Below are 19,011 nucleotides of genomic sequence, written 5' to 3'. Positions count from 1 at the left end.
CACCTGGGTCTTAAAATGAAAAAAATATTTCATTTTCATAAGGCAGATATTTGTTTACAGAACTTTGTAAGTATATGGTATCAAGTAAATGAATAATCAACTACCTTCTGACTAAGATTAGGTAGGCAATATACCATAACTTGGTCAACTGAAACAGACAACTCAATATACTTTTGCTATAGATAATGCATTAAACTTGAAAAAAATACTATTTACAAGAGTCAAAATATTCAGAGTAAAGACAGGGACAAAAGCATTCTTTCCAACTTCTTCTCAGGCTACGGTGGGGCTGGAATCTATCTAGGATCCAAGACTGTGATGTTAGTCACCTCCTGTGTGGCAAGAAAGTTTAATGCCCAGGAGCTCAACAGAGATCTCACTAGAGTCATACAAAAAACTGTGGCTGGCTTGTGAGAGAGAATGAAAACCACAGAAACATGGAGGCACACTGGAAATCTTTTCCTTTTTCCCCACAGCAGGCTCCCTTCCTAGTGATACAGGGAACTTGGGTGCTCCCTGCTTAAATCCATCTCTCTTCTCAAGCCACAGGTGAACACTGTATTCTAACCTATGAAGAACTGAGTCTTACAGTGGACTGAAATCTGTACTAATCCAGAATCTCATTCAGCTATACGATTAATAAAGAACACAGACAATTTTCTCTCCCATTCTTGCTCTCAAATGAGAAATGTATAAAGAACAGCATTTTGTCTTGGTGGGAATTTTTAGTAAGTACACTCCTACATATCATGAGATGAAAACGTAGCTGGTATTTGGAGTGGAATGTGATTAGACATATAATGGTTCTAACAAAGCTGACTCTAACATTCTAAGCTTTCCTTTATAATAGAAATTATTATTTACATTTTGTGTTCAAGAGTATAAGGCAGTTTTGAGCTCATACCACAGCTGTTATCTTGAAATGCACATAACCTGATATTTCAAGTGAAGTTAGAATACACAGTATATGTTCATTGCCATACCACTAACCAGACGTGCTGCAACTCTGTCATTTCTGGAACTTCCTAAAAAGCACCAAAAAGACGAACCAAGAGAACCAGAATTTCAGACTGAGAACGTGATCCTTTGGTACAGTACTAACAAATTTAATATGAGTGGAAGTAATATGAAGTTATGGCTGTTACCTGCCCCGTTAGATGCCTGTTGTATGCTCCTATGTACTGCCAGGCTCAGCATAAAGGGACTAGAATATTTATGAGAAGAACACCTAACATTTAATTATTTAAGGAAAATACGCCTTTTAACTATAGCACCTTCTTTGAAGTCTTTCAAAGAAAAACAGGCAGGTGGAAAGTCTGCTTATTGTGAAAATCTAGGAACAAACACTGCACACCAGAAAAAAGCTGTTTTAATAGTTCTCCCTGCTCCAAACCCTAAAACCCTTCTGGGAAATGGTCTTACCAGTACAGTGAAGACAGCAATAAATACTTTGTTTCCAAACTTTATGAAGTCACCAGGTATTCACCTGAAGAGCAATTTTGAAAATCATGATTAAAAAGACAATGAACTGGAAACATTTTTTGAGGAACAATGTGAAGGATATTTTGCTGTTCTGATTTTGCTTTCCCTTGCTTACAGTGTAACACATTAAAAAGATTAACCTCAGTCATATTCTAGAAAAATCACAAGGTCAGTGTTTTATAACTGTGATTTAAAAGAAAATAACGTTTCCTGGTTTCTTACGCTTAAAGGAAAATACATTTCAAGTTTTATCTAGCAGTCATGAAAAGTACATTTTTTTAAAATGCCAGCCAAGACTACCACTTCATCAGAGAATTCCAAAAGCTACAGCTTAAGGGAAAAGACCATTTTAAACAAATGAGAAAAAAGTCTTGTCCGTTTGCAAACACAGAAAAGAAAAAAGTCTGCGTCCTCAGCTTTCATAATGTTGAAAAGAATCCTCAATGGCCAACTGGGGATTTTTGTGGTGAAGATGTTGTAAAACCCATGTGGCAACGCTCCAGCGATTGGCTTGCTATTTGAGGCCAACTCCCCCGTGGGAACCACTCTGCATTCAGTGTAAGTTAAATCTTCCCAGTCATCTTAAAAGCTAATGGGATAGAGTGCTTGAAAATGGCTTCTCCCTTCAGGGGAGAGGATAAGGAGATTAAGTACCAGTTAAGATAGAACTAGCAGTTATAAATCATAGGAAATAAACCAAACCGCCTTCTGTACAACTAGGAGAACTTAACATGTGTGGGAGAAATTACATCTTTAGATGCCAATGATCACAAGACATGAACTTGAAACCACTACAGAGTTCCTGCTGAGCTGAACAGGACATCAGTCAGAGAATGGCTATCACAGGTTTTCTGTCAAAACAGACAAGTAAGTCACAGAGCTTGGCAGAGGTATTTCTTATTTTCAGTAATGACCTGGAAGATGGAATGAAGAGCCTCCTTATTAAAGCTGAGAATGACACCAAGCTGTGAGGGACAGTAGCTACTCCTCCCATTTGGCTGACTGTAATGAACTAGAGACGGTATCTCAAGATTTTGGTGGCATTCAGCAAGGAAGTATGAAGCCGTGCTGCACACAGATAAGCAATAGCACATGCACGGGGTACGGAACAACTACCTAAGCACCAGCTTTGAGGAAAGGTTTCTCAACAGATCATGCCGGGTAAATTGTAGTATGCCGCTGAAGTCATGCTGTAAACAAAGCCCACAAAAAAAGCCCCAGCCTGTAATCACCCTGGAGCACGTTCACAGGGCTGTTGCTGCTGAGGCACCCAAGCAGGGTACAGGTGTGCTACGGACACCCATACTGATTCAAGTAGCAAACAAAGCCATCAAACACATCTGAGGCCAGAGAGAAGGAACCTGGTTTTAGCTTAAACAAAACTGAGGGAAAATAGGGTGGTGAGTGGGTGAAAGGGCATCACCAAGAGAAAGGGAAAGCCCTGCTCCCTGTGCCCTCAGTTCACCAGGTAGCCAGGCAGGTGAGGCGTCGCAGGGAAGCCTCGGCTCAACGCCCGCGGGAGAGCTCTCCCAAGGCAGTGCGAGGGGCTCCTGCGACAGCCGGGAGGTTTTGAGGAGCTACTGTAAGGAAGCACCTCGGGCACCGACGCGCCGCAGGCCGCTGCCGCCCGGCTCCCTCAGGGGCTACGAAGGCAGTCGCGCGTCCCCAGCCTTCCGCGCGAGCAACCGCCGCGCGCCTCCCGCCTTCGGCGCGAGCAACCGCTGCGCGCGGGCTGCGCGGGAGGCGGCTCCGGGACCATCCGCCCGCCAGCGGCCGCTCCAGCGCCTGGGGCCCTGCCGGCGGCAGTTCGGGGTCACTGAGGGTGCGGGTGTGACTGCCCCGGCCGGCCCCTGGCCTGCTGCAAAACCGGGCAGGAGAGAGCGACGTGCTCCCTGCCGGCACGGGAGGTGGGCGCCCGCACCTGCCACCGCCTCTGCGGGGAGAACCGGCAGCAATCGCGGGGAAGCAAAGGCGGCGGAAGGTACCCGCCGGGCAGCGTGCCCCAGCCGCGGCTTGGTAGGGCTGGGTCGCTGCGGGCCGCCCAGGAGAGCGGGAGACGCAGGTAGCCGTAAGGCCCTGCGTGTGCTGCGGAGCTCGTCCCTTTGCCTGAGGCGGGACGCGACGTGAGACGTGACCGGACCGACGGTCTTCACAACAAAGCAGGCGGTCACGGCACCGCTCAGCTCCTGACAACACCCGCGTTTTGTTTCCATTGTAAACAGCTGCTTGCTCCTAACATTAAAATGCGCCGACTGCAACGACGCGATCGCCGGTAAACGAGCAGCACGTTGCCAGAGCGGGGCGTCAGCCTGTTTTGGTGTAAGCAACGCCGCGACTAAACGGCCAGCTGGCTGCCAGGCGGCCCGCCGCTCACTGCCGCCGAAGGCAACAGCACACACCGCCCCCCGCGGCAACGCGCTTCGCCCACTGCCGGTGGGGCTGGGGGGAACCGCGGGGCCGGATCCCAGCGGCGGCCGCGAAAGGAACACGCTGGGGTCGCTGCCAGGGCACCACTGCCCCCATTGCCGCTGTGGCCCATGACCGGCGCTGGGTCACGTGGAAGGCGCCTCCCACCCCGCGACGGGGGGAGGAGGCGGAGCACGCGGCCGCCGACCCACCCCGCGAGTGCCTCGCTCCCGGCCGCCAGACCGACGCCTTCTTTGAAAAGCATTCCGCTCCGCCAATGAGGAGCCGGGGGAGGGCGGGGAGGCGGGGCGGTGGCGGCGGTGATAGGCTTGCGGCTCGGCTCCCGTAGGCGTGCGCCGGTGGGAGCGGGGCTGCAGCCTGTTGCGGAGCCGGCGCGGCTGCGGGTGGTGGCGGTGCTGTGTCGTGCCTGGGGGACATGGTGGGCTCCAGCGAGGCCGGGGGCGAGCCGTGGCGCGGCCGCTACTACCGGCTGGAGGAGGTGCAGAAGCACAACAACAGCCAGAGCACCTGGATCATCCTGCACCATCGTATCTACGATGTCACCAAGTTTCTAGATGAGGTGGGTGCCCGGGGAGGGCGGGGAAGACCCGCGCCGCGCCGCCGGGGCGCTGCGGGTACCGGCGCGCCCCGAGCCCGGCGGTGTGGTGCGGGCTCGCCGGCTGGCCCCGGGGGCTCCCCGCGCCGCGGCCGGGGGCAGCCCCTTGCGGGCTTTCGTCGGCCTCCCCCGGGCGGGGGCGGGCGCTGTGGGTGCCGCCCTCGGCCGGCCCGCGGTAGCGCTCTGCAGGCACGGACGTGTGGCGGCCCCGGGCCTCGGCTGCGGCGCCGGCGGGGCGGGCCCGGCGGGGCAGCGGCCGCCGCTGGGGCAGGAGGCGGCCGGGTGTGCCACCCCCCGGTGGCGTGTGACCTGCTGCTGCAGCCGCGCCCCGCCTGCCCCTGCCCTCGCTGCCGCTGCAGGGACCGAGGCTCCCGCAGGGCTTCGCTCGTACGGCGCTGCCCGGGCGCAGGGGGGAGCAGCGGCCCGGGAGAGCACCCTGCCTGTGCTGTTGTGCTTTGGCTCCCCCCGCCCCCCGGTTAACGATCGATGGTTTTGATCGCAGGCTGATGGTTAGCAGTTGATGTAATCGGTGATACTCGTGGCTAATAAGCGTTTTCATTACTGAACTAAAACCTTCTTCTGTTGCAACTACTAGGCAGATTTTGTTAGTATTAAACGTAGCTAGAATTCATTAGCCATATTTTGAATTTTCTCCCTTGTGGCCGTTCTTCCCAATCTGCAAAGATCTAGCATCCAATTAAAAAGAGTTATGGTAGACTTACATTAATTTCTTTAAGAATATAGCACAGATTGGTAGAGATGTGACACAATTCAAGCCTCAGTAGTTCTGTGGCCCCATCTTGACTTTTGTAGCAATAAACACTTGAAATTCAAAGTACAAATTGTGCGTTTTGCAAATAAGAAGTTGGCATGCAATATTTCAAAGGCAGCATTGACACAGGTAATATTTCATTCTTAAGCTGTGTGCCAGCACAAATTGGCTTTTCATTGTAAAACTGATCTACTGACTCTTCCTTAATTCTTTTTCATCCAGCCGTATCCCTGGTCTGGCTTATCTGCAGTTACGGAAATATTTGTTTGGTTATGTGGTCAGGGTAAGGTCAATTTCATTACAGAAGCCCTGGAGGAGAATACACTCTCTCATGCAGCCCGAGAAATTGAAGTAGCTGTTCTTGGAAACTTGATCAGTTTTGATTGATACAGAATTGTAGAAGCACTTCCAGGATGGGGGCCAAAAAAACCCCAAACCTAACACAACACAAGAAGAAAAACACACTTGACAAAAAAAACCAAAACCAAAAACCACCAAAACCCAGGGTCTAATGAGCTTGTGGATGTAATTAGTTACACAGACAAGCTGACAGCCTCTTCCTTCAGTACTTGTGATTAAATAGGTAAGTATTAAGAGGCACGATGTTGTGCAGATTTCTTCAAGAACATCTTCATTTCAGACTTCAGGGTAACGTTGCCAATTCAGCAGCATATCAAAAGAATTCAGTTTGTCTGTAAGGAGTTAAATAGTTGTTTCTTGGACAACTGTGTGATGTCTTGCACACTGTGGTACATATGGGTCAAACTGTAGCCTCATGCTAAACAATTTTCAATAGAATACGGCTGGTTTGGGAGCTGAAATTTCTGGGTCATATTCTGAGATTATTCAAATTAATGAGATTGCACAACATGTTTTCAACAAAGTATCTAAATGAAGCTCCTAAGGAAAACTCTTGGATATCTCATCATGTGTACTGTGTTGGTGACTTTTGGGATGGAACCTTTGGATTGAAGAATATTTCACAGCACACTTTCTTACCTTGCTTTTTTTTTTCTTCTTGAGTGCTTTTGATACCCAGTTACTTTATCAAGTGATATGCTAATTCTTTCGATGCTGTCAGACACCCTGAGACATTTACACCTGACAGGAGGAATTGGAGCTAGCCTCTTGCTGATTCCTTCAGTAAGCACTTCTCAGTGAAGTGGATATTAAGTTAGCTGTTTCAATGGCATTGTTGCTAAAACTAGATTTTACTTCTTGCAGGAGTAGAAAAGCTTAAAATATTTCAAGAATTAAATGTAGGCTACTAAAGTAAGTCCAGTAATACTAAAGAGGATGCACTGCTAAAGCATCATCTCACTCCTGCTCTTTCCAAGTGTAAATAGGTAAAAGTATCAGTTTACTAGGGAGTGAAGAACTGGGAACAGAGGCTGGCTTCAGCAGTTTCATTTCTTAATTCAACAAGCAATCTTTCCAGCCACTGCCTTAACCTGTGGAAATAGTTTCTTAATGATTATGAAGTTGTAAACTGTCCAGTGCTTCAGTGTTGAAAGACACTCTGGATGCTCTCATACCTAATAAGTGAAAGTATGCTGCTGCTTTTCACTCCATTATAGTGCTTAAAGGGTGTATTTCCTCTGTCTAGCTGTTGTCTCTTCATAAAGCTTGTAGATTTTAGTGAAACTTGTTTGGTTTTGGGAACCATAATCCTCTCTGAACACTTCATTGAAGTTAGCTAGTAAGTGGACAGGGGGGTGAGGGTGTGTATGTGTTGGGAGTGGTGAGGCTAAGCAGGAGTGGAGGCATTGCACAGTGTGACCACTTTAGCTTGGTTTTCTAAGGGCAAGACTTAAGAGAATTTGAAATACAGATGAAGTGCTGGAGAAGGAAAGGATTGTGTACTTTTGGCACCTTGTCCTAGGGGTTACTGAAGGTGAAGATTCCAGCCACTGCACTTTTATTTTTAAATGCAGATCTTAAGGAAGCTTTATAACTTGACTATGTATTTCTGAATTTTCTTGGAGTATCAAAGTATATCCTCTAGGAGAAAGAATCAAGAGATATCAGCTTCTGCAGTGTGGTATATGAAAGCTCTTGGCAAGACAGACTATTCTTGAGACCAGAAACTTGTATGTTACCATTTTCATCCAAAGGCTGTTGGACCCATACAGAAAATATGGGAAACCTTTTCATAGTTTCAGGTCCTACATAATTTAAGGGAAAATAGCTACTAGAAATGCACATGTAATCACAGCAGTATCTTATGGCTGTATCTGCATTGCCGATAATTACATGTATAAATAATATTAAATGTCAATTAATGGATTAAGTATGTTGGTAATGCTTGATGATATTTCTTCATAGTTCAATCTGACTAGTCAGGCTTTGACATCATTCTAATGAGCTAAACAAGAGTAGCTGAGCCTATAAAAACAAGAATTAAATGTTCAGTGTCTTGATCTACTTCCCATTGCAGTGGGAGTCCTCTCTATGGCTTTTGTAGGAGCTTGGTTGATCCCTTAAGCTAGGCAGAGAAGCAAGAATAGAAACATCTCCGCCTGAGAGAAATATCTTGTCCTGGGAGCTAACTATGGTATGTATTTAATATTAATCTACATCAACTGTTGCTGGTCTCAAAATTTAGTGAAAACATTCATGGCCAGTGAACATAGGAGTTTTTTAATAGAGTATGAACTTATTTTCTAAACAAAATGGACAACTCCCACAAAATTTGTTTTGTAATGCTGATCAAATAAAGTGGAGAAAAACAAATACTGTTTTACTTTTGTCAGAATGAAAAAAGTTCTCTCCACTATGTGGCAATAAGTTACATTCGTTCGGTGTGATAGTATTGTGGAGGAGTATCATAGCACTTTCTCTATTTAAAGTAATAAATAGCTAACACGAAAAGGTGCAGGTACTGGCACATTTTGAAGTCTGTCAACTTACCATGTGAATTTGTATTGCAGAATTTTGCAATCTAAGGATTAAAACCAGTGTTATTACTTCCTTAAGCTCTGATGAACCTTGCAGGAGGCTTTGAAAATGCTTTGAAGGGTAACACTTCTTAGCACTCTCCTATGCAAGACACTGCAAGCTGTAACTGTTTGAGTGTGAGTAGCACCCAGGTAGTGGAAATTTCTTTTGCCCTTTGTCTAAAAAACCCCTGATGATGGCTTTCAAAAATACACTCTTATAAAGAGGTCTACTCTCCTAAGCTCCTCAAGTTTTATGTGAATGCAGAAGTTCTGTCCTCTAACTTGAACTGGTGGTGGAAGTAATTTGGAGGGCTCTTTTCAGACTACATGAAAGTACCCTTAAACAAGTATTAGTCTATCACAATGAAGCTGAGGTTCTCTGGGTGTTTCTGGCTCCTTCGCTGCCCCTTTCTGGTTCTTGTTCCCTGTAGTGCAGAAAGCAAAACTTGAATTTATAAGGCTGCCACTGGTGGAGGCCTTTGCTGATCACCCCAAAGTTAAACTGGACCTTAGATTTGACTTTCCCAGAAGTGGGAGGGGGCAGAAATTGTGAATTAGGGTAGTTATACTTCAGTAGTGTCTTAAACTAGGGAACACTGAGAAAATTGCATGACGCTAGCAAGGGGGAGAAGAGGTGGTAGGTGTTGAAGATGAAATAATCTGGGTCAGAAGTGTGTGATGAGAGCAATGAGTTTAACTGTTTATTTGCTTTATCTGAAACTTCCCGATGTGCCGCTGTTAAGAATTAGTCTATGCTATGTACTAGTGCTGGCTCTGTGCAGACTTCTGCTAGGTATGTAACTTAAATATCAATGCTTCTATATTGGGAATGTCCTAGGGATAAGCTAGACCAGCTTAGTTTATCAGTAAAAGCTTTTTCATTTCCCTTGGACCACAATTTTACCTGCAAAAACACTTCAGTTACTTGTATCAGCAGGATTTCAGTTTAGCAGTCACTGTCTCTGTAGGCCTTGGGAGCTTTCCAGTTCCAGGGTGTATCCAGAGGCTTTTCATTGAAGTAGAAAATCTGGTAGCAAGTTTTACCAGGCAGAAGTGTGAACAAAGGCCCTGTGTAAACAACCTTTGAGAAACTCATCAAACCATGGAAAATGCTCAGCTTTTGATAGGAAAGTAATTTATTGCCCTTTGAGATATTACAGTTGCTCCCTTTCGTTAGGGGAGGTGAAGTCTTTTCAATAATTGCTTGTATTACAAGCCCTCTGCAAACAACTATAATGTAACTTTGCATCTTTAAGCAGAGGTGCCATGTAAAAGGAAAGTGTTTAGTTTTCAAGTACTTTGTCTAGTAGGTTAGTAGCAACATCATCTGCTAGATGGCTTAAATTGGGAACTCCGTGTGATTCTCTCGACCTTAGTCTTGCTGTCATGAGGAAAAAATACTACCGGTTTTCCAGTTGTGGTGGCAGAGGTCTGGGTGGCTTTTCCCTTTCCTGTCACGTGTGATAGCTCCTGAGGGGGTTGGTCATAGTCACTTTGTTGACACTAATATTATGGGTTTGTAGACAGAGGGATAAGTTACTAATTAGCTCAAAACCTAATTCTACAGAGAAAAAAAGCTGACCGTGTAGCTACAGGGTTGCTTTGTAGTGGCACAAGGGAGGGATTTGGGAACAAATTAGTGTATGTTCTGTAACCAGCAACCTGAGAGTAGTTTAAGTACTCTGTGAAGTAGTTTTAATGTAGATGCAGTTATACTAGTAGATATCCATTTAGATGGTTGGTGAAGTTTTTGGAGGAACTAGTGCAGGCTACATGATCTTGACAACTTGCTGGAGCAGCTGGTGTTTTAACTACTTGTAGGAGTAGGGTTTGGTTTCATTGCAATGCATGAGTGTGTGCCTATATGCTGCTCATGCTACTAGTGCTTTGTGGGTAGTTTAACTGTGGTGCCTTTTGCTACTTGTTGATGTAGTCTTTGTTAAGCATGTTTTGCAGCTCTTTCTGCAGAAGAGGGTATATATAGTCTATTTTGGGCAGCACAATTCTTTAGCATGATACTAAAAAACAAACACAACCTCCCAAAACCCCATGCTGCTGAAGGAATTCGAGGACTTAGTTGTGGCATATCTGGGAGACCCTGTTAGACCCAAGTTCAGCTTCTTAGATGTGCTGTATATTTCAAGGCACTGAACTTGTGTGAGCCTTCAACTTTTGTCCAGTTGAATACTTATCAGAATGCATTCAAGGGCAGGATTTCTGTGAGCATGCCATATTTGCACATCTGCTTGCGTAATCTTCACTCTGCATGTACCCTTTTAACCTTTTTTGGCTCAGCTGCTGTGCCTAGTCTTTTTTATCAATTGCTTAATCTTGCTTTTGCTTAGTCATTGTAGGGATCCCTTACCCTTGTAGCTGTGATACCTTGGCTCTTTAAGAAACAAAAAAGAACACTTTTTTTTTTTTTAAAGCAACTTTCTTAATTTATTAAAATAACTGCCTTTAATGCAAAGATTCCAGTTTTGGAGTTCTGGTACTGCTGGAGACTGGTAGTAATAGTGTCTTTCTGATCCATATGAACAAGTCTTATTTTTTTGGAAGAGAAGGATTGATGGGAGATTAGTATGGTGGATTTGAAGTAAATGCAAACCTGAATTCCCTAAACTAACATAAATGCTTGTGCCATTTCTTTAATATACTGCCTAAGCATAGCCTTTCCGTTCCGCTATGTTCCAGGCAAGTTGACCCTAAATAGTAGAATTTTTTCCTATTTTTGTAACTTTAGATGCTGTAGTCAGAAACATTAAGAACAGAATTGAGGCTCCAAAGACTTATTTCTTCTGTCACTGGTAAAGTGTTAGAACTTACTTCATGGTCACCTTAATCCAAGGCAGTAGTACTAAAATGTTTTCAACTTGCTTACCTAATCATTCCTGGTGTTTATGTAGTAGTTTCCTACTTAAAAGTTGAGTGGTGAATTTTTATGGCATGTTACTTACCTGTTGTATGAATGAGTAAGTTGAAGCTGGAAGAATTCTGAACTAGAACATGTGATATATCTTGCAGTATGTACAGAGTTATTTGATAGATGAAGATGTGGAACTGCATACAGTCCCAAAAGGGCATCCTGGGGAGGAATAAAAGTCAATGGAGAACAGGGATTTCTGTTAAGGGAGTGGTGATGGGTTGAGGCATTAGGATATACTGGGAGACAGCTTGTTTACATCTTGAGGTTTTTATCAGCAATGTAGTTCTGGGTTTCCTTAGTCTGCTAAAACCAAATTGCTTTTCTAGTGACTTGTATGAGCTTTCAGTTGTGCTTAACCTTTAAGGGTCCCTTCCAAAAGAAATTATTGTATGATTATCTAGTAAGACACTGCGTAACTGTTTATCTGGTGTGACCCCCCAGCTCAAATTGGAATTAAGTTCAGGTTCCTTAGTGCCTTGTGCAGGCAACCTCAAAGGCTGGAGATTCTGCATGCTCCCTTGCCAACTTGTTTCAGTGCTTGGTTGCTCTTATGAATACCTTTTTTAGTTAGATCTACCTGGAATATTCTTGCTGCAACTTAAACTTTTTTGCCTTTATCCTTTTGTTATAGAAAGCATTTGGGTAAAAATGTAAATTTCTTGCAGAAATGAGAACATGGAATGCGTCTTTAGGTAACAGTGGGGCTAAGAAGAGTGACTGATTCCCATAATGTTCTAAATGCTTTAGTCTCTAGGAGTACAAACTTAGTTTCCTTGGTTTTGGCTTCAGAGAGTACATACATAAAGCTCTCTAGTTGAACAGAGGGTCATGTTGCTTTTAGAAGTCTAGCAGCTGTTTTTGCAAGGAAACTTTATTTTTAGAAATGTAGAAATGAATTTACGTTTTTAGAGTGTGGAGTGGCTTTTAGTAACAAATTCAAACTCATTAAAAATTACAGCACCCAGGTGGTGAAGAGGTCCTTAGGGAGCAAGCTGGGGGAGATGCTACTGAGAACTTTGAAGATGTTGGCCATTCTACAGATGCAAGAAAACTGTCAGAAACCTTTATTGTTGGGGAACTTCATCCGGTGAGTATGAGAGTACCAGTACTTGCTGTTACTGTAGAGCAGGGGTCCTCAAACTTTTTAAGCAGGCGGCCGGCGTGCGGATGAAGTGGCAGGCAGTCATCTACGGCTGCTTGGTTTCCCTCCCTAACCGGCAGCGGAGGGGGAGGGATAGGGGGGTTCTGTAAGTACCGGGGCTGGATTGGGGACCCTGGGGGGCCATCTCCAGCCCGCGGGCCGTAGTTTGAGGACCCCTGCTGTAGTGTCTTTGCATCTAGTTACTTCTCTGTAATTCACTTCAGAATAATGGAGGGCTGCTAGACTGGTTAGATGCTAGCCCTTCAGCTGTGTATGGGTAGACCTAGGCTGCAGATAGATTGTACACCCTGCAATGTGAAGAGATTTGATGAGTGTAGTGTCAGGATGGTCACATCTGAAAGTTTGCTGCTTTGAAATACTTTACAGCATAGTTCTTGAATAAGATGAATACAGAATCATGCCACTTCTAGTGTACCCTGTGAGCTCTATGAGACTTTATAACCCCTGAAGGTCCTATGTCAGAATGTCTAGACCTTTTCTTTGTCAATATGCAAAGTGATTGCTAACAGCTGCTTTCATCATTGTAAATACATATGCCAGGCTTCCATCTGGATCTAAAAGTATAATCCTGGCTCTTCATATGTATGTTTAGAAAACAGCAGTTTACTTCTGGTTTGATACTGTCTTCCCCCCTTGTCTGGCTCTCCCTGTTTTGAGCTGTATCAGTGTTCCCTACTCATAGTTGTCAGGGTTCTTTATGATCTCTTCCCACTGGATCATCTGTCACTTCTTCACTGTCCTTACCATTTTCTGTACTTTTAACAAATGCCTTCCTGTTGCCTCAAGTTTTAAAGGATTTATTTCTAGCTACAGAGCTGATGCCTTGACTTCCTTCAGATAAACCCTATTTAAGCTCTCCTGCATCTTAATGTTTGAAAACCACTTGTTAGATTTTGGCGCGCTAGCAGCCTATCTGCTCTACTTCACTGCCTGTCCCTGCCTCTTCTCTTTTCCTCTTCTGTTTTGTCTTACACTTGGGATAAACATCACTGTCTTGAGTAGCATGTTTCAGAGTAGGATTCCTGACCTTGTTTGTCTTAGGTCCTCTCATGATAAATATTAATAGTGTAGCTTCTAATACTAAATAATTAATCTCTCATGCACATTTTTAACCTTGCAGGCTTGTCTTCTATTTCAAATGGCAGCTGATGCCAGTGAAGTTATTCTTAACATGGCTATGTCTTCTTCCTTGTTGGACAAGTGTGTTTTCATTGGATATGAAACAAACAGCTTGATAGTTCAATGTACAAATACAGTACTGTCAAGAAAATATACTGTTGAGCTTTTTTGTAATGAATGTGACTATTCAAGTAAAACATGAGGTTTTGAATTTGGGACATTTTCACTGGATGTTGGACCAAAACTATTTAGGTGACTTTGCCTGATTAAAATGAGTAGACTAGGTAGAAGTAAACTGATACAACTGCAATCAGTATATAAGCTAAGGTTATGTACTGTTCAGAGACAGTGAATAATCTTAGAAAATATAGTACATCAGTAAATACAAAACCATGGACATGAGAAACAATGAAATATGTTGGAGACTCAGGTTTCCCTTTATTGTATACTGGGAAGTTATTATCTAAGGAAGTGATCTTGTGTAGCTCAAAATCATACACTGACATCTACTTTTTGCGAGTCTGTTTCAGAGGTAAAAATAGGCACACATTAACAGAATAAATTGCAAACTGAATTTAGTGGTATGTAGTTTTTTTTAATGACTTGGGACTCCATCTGAATGTTGTTTTCTTGTTTTCCTGCAGGATGATAGAGGGAAGCTTCAGAAACCAACAGTAAGTGCGTTTCTTGAAATGCAGTGGTTTCTTCTGGGCATTAGGAGGGGTAGTGTCCACCTGTAAATGGTATATCCCCAGAGGCAAAAATAATTCAGCTTGATTTAAGTGGTGTTTCAGGTCATAAATCTCCTAAATCTGTTGATCTGACTTGGAATTATTCTTCCTGTTAGCTGTTTGTTTTTTTTTTTTAATTTGTGTGGTTTTGAACCAAGAGTTTACTAAGTGTGAGGCATTACACTATAGCAGAAACATGACTCTAGAATCAGTCAATGGTTTTCTAATATTTAGTTTAAGAAAAAAATACCCATTTATTAACAGAGTGGATTAAATAAGTGTTTGTAGGGAAAAAATGTGATGCTGAACAATATATTGGTAATAGTAGCAGATAGAGAATGTAGAGGCATTTGATTGCTGTATTATATATCTGTTGATTTGCAATTGTGAACCCTTTCAAGGTGAAAATGCTGTTTGCTTCCTGTTTCGGTAGATTTTGCTGAGTGTCCTGTCAATGCAGGATTGCACATACTTTATAGGTTTTTTTTCTCCTGTCTTTAGTAGAATGAAGTTGTGTTGGCACTGGACTATCAAACTCAAAAAATTCAGATGCCCCTTAAAAGGAGCAAGTGCTTCAGAGATTACTATGTACAGCTGCTGCTGCTGTGTGTCTAGAGGATGCTTGGTTGGGGCTGGCTTAACAGTACAGCAGTGTGCTTAGGAAATAGTTGAAGATTATTTTTAAATGAAGTGGAGTAGGATCTTATAAGAGATTATCTTAAGAAACAATCACTTTTGTAAGATCTTATAATATGAATAGGTTAAAGAAAAGAAAAAAAATTAAATATATATGCTGAAATGTTCAATATAGCAATTCTGAATTTTATTACTAATTAAGGACTGGAACTAGTATACCATTAAGAGTCATTACTCCAGTTTAGAACTTCTTCCCACCAAGAATAACATCTGCTGTTCAGATTTCTTTTGAAATTCAGGACAGTTTACGCTTAAGTTGGAAGAGCAGCAGCCATAAATGCAACCGAGGAACACAGCCCAGTGTAAGCTGCGGTATACAATCCCTCGATTAAGCTTACAGGGACTTACTAAACTGAAGTACTTACTCTAATATGAGTTTGGCCAAAGCGTGGTCCATTGGGAGTTAGGAGTGTAGTAAAAAGTCATTTGGATACATCTTATCTGGTTTATTCCCTTGTTTTAGTGCTGGTCATAATTATCTACACTGACATGCGTGTGTTCCGTGATTCCAGAAGGAAGCTGGAGCACTTTCCTCCAGCAGGACATGTGGGTGCAGCTGATAAGACAGTTTCACTTTACTTTGCAGTCTGGGTGGGTAACATGACAGGTTAGGCCCTGTGCCCTGGCTCTCGAGGAGCTGTCGGGAGGCCTTGTGCTTTCAAATGTCCTTCTTGTCCTTCCACTGTATTTAAAGTACCCTCAGTGTACATGTCCAGTGGCACAGTGTTTAAAAACAGGTTTGATGCCCTGGGCTGTATTGCTCTTACTGTCTTGGTATGTGGGGAACCATCCCCTGGTGCTGGATGTGGGGAGCCTGTTGTAGAAGGTGTTAGCCTTGATAATGTGGGTGCAAGCTGTGCTGTGCTGTCAGGTTTGGGACTAGTTTTTCATAGGTATGTTAACAAAACTCATGTAGATGTAATCACCGAGTCTTATTCTTGTGAACATGGTATTTGTCACAGGTAAATCTATGATGATTTGGGTGCTTGTAGTCTGTTTGAACCTATGAGAGGATGTTAGGAATCTTTCATTTTGTAAATGAATTGCAAATATTCTGATACTGAAGCAATTCATTTATGAACGATGGACCTTGTATCACTAAACTTAAGTAGAGTTTTAATGCTTAGATCTTTTAAGTGCGCTTAGGGACATGTGCAATTAGTAGTATTCAAACTAATTAAGTCTTCATGTAAATTGTGCGTGTGTACCCAGCTGTGATTTGATCTTGTAGTGCTTCTTTTTCTACGCAAACTGAACAAGAAGTCCATATCAGTATTAGAAACAACTGTAACTGATTCATGGGCGGTTTGAAATACCATGCTAAAATACTGAATTTTATATCCACAAGGGTTATTAATTAGTAGCTTTCTGTATGTAGGTTTGATATAAGAAATAACTTAATGAAAAACTTGCAGCAAAATTCCTTGTGATCATATTTTTTTTAAGTTCTGATGTGGTGTTGACTACAGAAACTGCTGCTAGCTTCTAATACAGTAGCCTGTTACAGGAATTCTGAGAAAATGCTTTCCAAATGCAATGTACTGGGTTGTTTTTACATTAGTCCCACTTAATGAGTTTTGAGAAATTGAGGAGCTAGTTAAGATGGAGAAGGGGTGTCTGCCTAATGTAAGTATCTTTTTGTGCTTTGCTTTCCAGGAAACTCTTATTACCACTACTCAGTCCAATTCCAGGTATAGTATGACACCTGAAGTCAAACTTGAAGTTCCTCATGTTTATGTTTCTGAAGCTTAGAAAGCTGAACAGCTTCTACCTGCTGTCAGAAGATGGTGCAGGAAAATTCTGTTCTACGTAAAGGCCATGTTGGCATCTCTATGAGCATGTTAGCTTACAAGCTAATTTTTTCCCCTCATTGATGTGTATCAGTATCTACCAAATGGTTTCTGTTGCACAAGCCTTTATTTCTGGAGGCTACCAGATGAATAGAAGGTATATGATGCCATTGCTAACTTTTTTTTACTGACATGGACACAACACTTTAAAATTTGTTGTAACTGTTGCATCTAAGGGAAGTAAGAGGATTGTTTGTCTGTAAGGAGGAAAATCTGTCAGAACTGGGAGACCACTTTGGAATACCACTGAATCAAACCTTTTATAGGTACATGCTGCTGACAACTGTCTGTTGCTGTAAGCTCAAGGGGGTTGTTCCATCCATGCCTCTCTGGGTGGGGAGCGTAGGTGCCTGAAAGTATCATTTGATGCTGCCATTTAAATGGCTTTTGAATCAATGATGTTTTTGGCAGCACGCCATGACTCTAAACCTGTCTGCAGTCTTACTCTTATCTAGTAAGCAAACTTCTGGTAAGGTCTAGTATAAACTATAATGGTACAAGCTTTTTTACTTGACTAGGGTATTACTGGCCAGCCCAGGTGTTCTGTTGCCCTAACTTTGAAATATTTGTTGGAGTGGGGAGAAAGGACTTCTTTAAATAATGACTTTTTAAACTTGTTGGTTGTTGTTTCCTAAACTTCTGTTTCAAAAACTTCCTTCTAGTTCATGGTCCAACTGGGTGATCCCGGCAATAGCAGCAATTATTGTGGCCCTGATGTATCGTTCCTACATGTCGGAGTAAGCGCCTTACAGAGAACTAATGCAAGAAGAGACTGATCTGGGAGAGAATATAAGCAATCCTAACCCAGTATGTTCCCAGACAAAAGCCTGATGTCTGAAGAGAAATTCAACTTTTTCAGAAAACTGAACAATTCTTTTCTGCTGTGCACTTTTCTTAATGTTGCCTTCTTATTTGCTGTTCTGAAGGGATAAAGAGGCAGCATTTCTTTTTGTATAACAATTTTATTCTCCAATGAATTATTTGATTACTGTATGGGTTTCTGTGTTAGAATATTGGTTTGTATGTAACACTCTGATTGTGTTTCCCTTTAACCTGTAAAGAGAGTCCTATGGACCCCATTACTTATAAATTTTACAGCTTTAAATGACTACCAAAACTGTGTACATGTATTTGTCCATGTACACAACTTCAATTAACTTACTACATTTAAGAAAACATAATTTTTATGTTTGAATGAAATGCTAATTAAATGTAATTAAAAAAAAGCAGAGTTGGAGTAGTAGGTACTGGTGCCCATAAGTGATTGGTCCCTACCAATCAGGCTATAATGAGCTGACTTTTTTTTTTTTTCCCCCTTTCCTCTTGACATCTTCTCTTATAGTTGTTGTAGATGCTGCTACTAGCAAACCATTCTCTTGGCTCACATGGAAAACTTCAGGTGATACATGAAACCCAATGTTTGGCTCAATTATGTCTGTCTCAGTTTTGTGAAGAGTAGCTGTTTTTTGCAAAAAAAAAAAAAAAAAAAAGGCAGAAAAAAGTAACTGCTATGAAATAATACTGTTCCTGCCAAGCACTCAGGTGACTAAATTTTTTCTGGAACTTTTAGACTTTTACGAAATCTTCACCTTTGTCATGTACATTGTGGGGGGGGGAAAACATGGAATCTGTTTCTGACTGTTCTATGATGTGCTCCTTGGTGCTTTACTATGAAGAGATGACTATTTTCACTGCTAAATACAAGATAACTGAAAGTTTGCATTTTGTGGTGAACATTTTTAGCCATATGTAAATGATCATGAATAAAAGTTTAATTGCTTATTCTTGCTGGCTCAAACACATTCATTTCAAACTTTCTGGAAGGGATCCTATTGCATATTGGGATGCTTATCAAAGTACCTCTTTGGTGCATGCTGAAAGTCCTTTATGCAGGGAAGTTGCATGTAACAAGGGAGAAAGTGTATAATGGAGCAGTTAGCATAGAAAAATGTTTTCATTAGTGTGATCTCAACATCAACTAGTGACTTTAGCAGTGATTTGACCCTGAGGCTGTGCCTCCCTGACATTCATCAGGACTTGAAACACTGTTCTAAAGGGTGCCTCTTGGCAGCAATAGGGAGGATGTATGTAGTTCATGTCCTGTATCACGTCAAATCAAATTGAAAGATAGTGTACAGTAAACATGAGCTTTAAAAAAGGAAAAAAAATAATACTTGGTGGGGAGTGGGGCTGGGGGGAGGAGTGCTCTGACTTCAGGAGATTGTCTTGTGCATGTGTAGGAATATGTCAATACAGGAATTCTTTAAGAATTTGTTAATTGTGGGAATTCCTTTACTGTTACAGCAAATAAG

At 42.6% G+C, this 19,011-nt stretch overlaps 1 protein-coding gene across 1 annotated transcript; it reads left to right on the top strand.

Annotated features, from left to right (window-relative positions):
- The first annotated feature begins 4,225 nt into the window (after window positions 1-4,225).
- Window positions 4,226-18,483, top strand: LOC101915532 (cytochrome b5). Its single transcript, XM_055799636.1, has 5 exons — window positions 4,226-4,468; window positions 12,100-12,228; window positions 14,067-14,096; window positions 16,506-16,540; window positions 17,362-18,483. The coding sequence occupies exons 1-5, from the start codon at window positions 4,325-4,327 to the stop codon at window positions 17,438-17,440; spliced, it is 417 nt and encodes a 138-aa protein (XP_055655611.1). The 5' UTR covers window positions 4,226-4,324; the 3' UTR covers window positions 17,441-18,483.
- Window positions 18,484-19,011: the final 528 nt, after the last annotated feature.

The sequence above is a fragment of the Falco peregrinus genome, chromosome 3, assembly GCF_023634155.1.
Source record: "Falco peregrinus isolate bFalPer1 chromosome 3, bFalPer1.pri, whole genome shotgun sequence".
NCBI lineage: Eukaryota > Metazoa > Chordata > Aves > Falconiformes > Falconidae > Falco > Falco peregrinus.
Note: the sequence above shows the minus strand (reverse complement) of the source record. Positions and strands in the feature narration are given on the sequence as shown.

Bases quoted from the DNA above. Each gene is read 5' to 3' on its own strand.
- LOC101915532 (XM_055799636.1), top strand. From the start codon at position 4,325: ATGGTGGGCTCCAGCGAGGCCGGGGGCGAGCCGTGGCGCGGCCGCTAC. The intron at 12,229-14,066 runs GTGAGTATGAGA...GTTTTCCTGCAG, and splicing joins TTGTTGGGGAACTTCATCCG to GATGATAGAGGGAAGCTTCA. The intron at 16,541-17,361 runs GTATAGTATGAC...ACTTCCTTCTAG, and splicing joins ACTACTCAGTCCAATTCCAG to TTCATGGTCCAACTGGGTGA.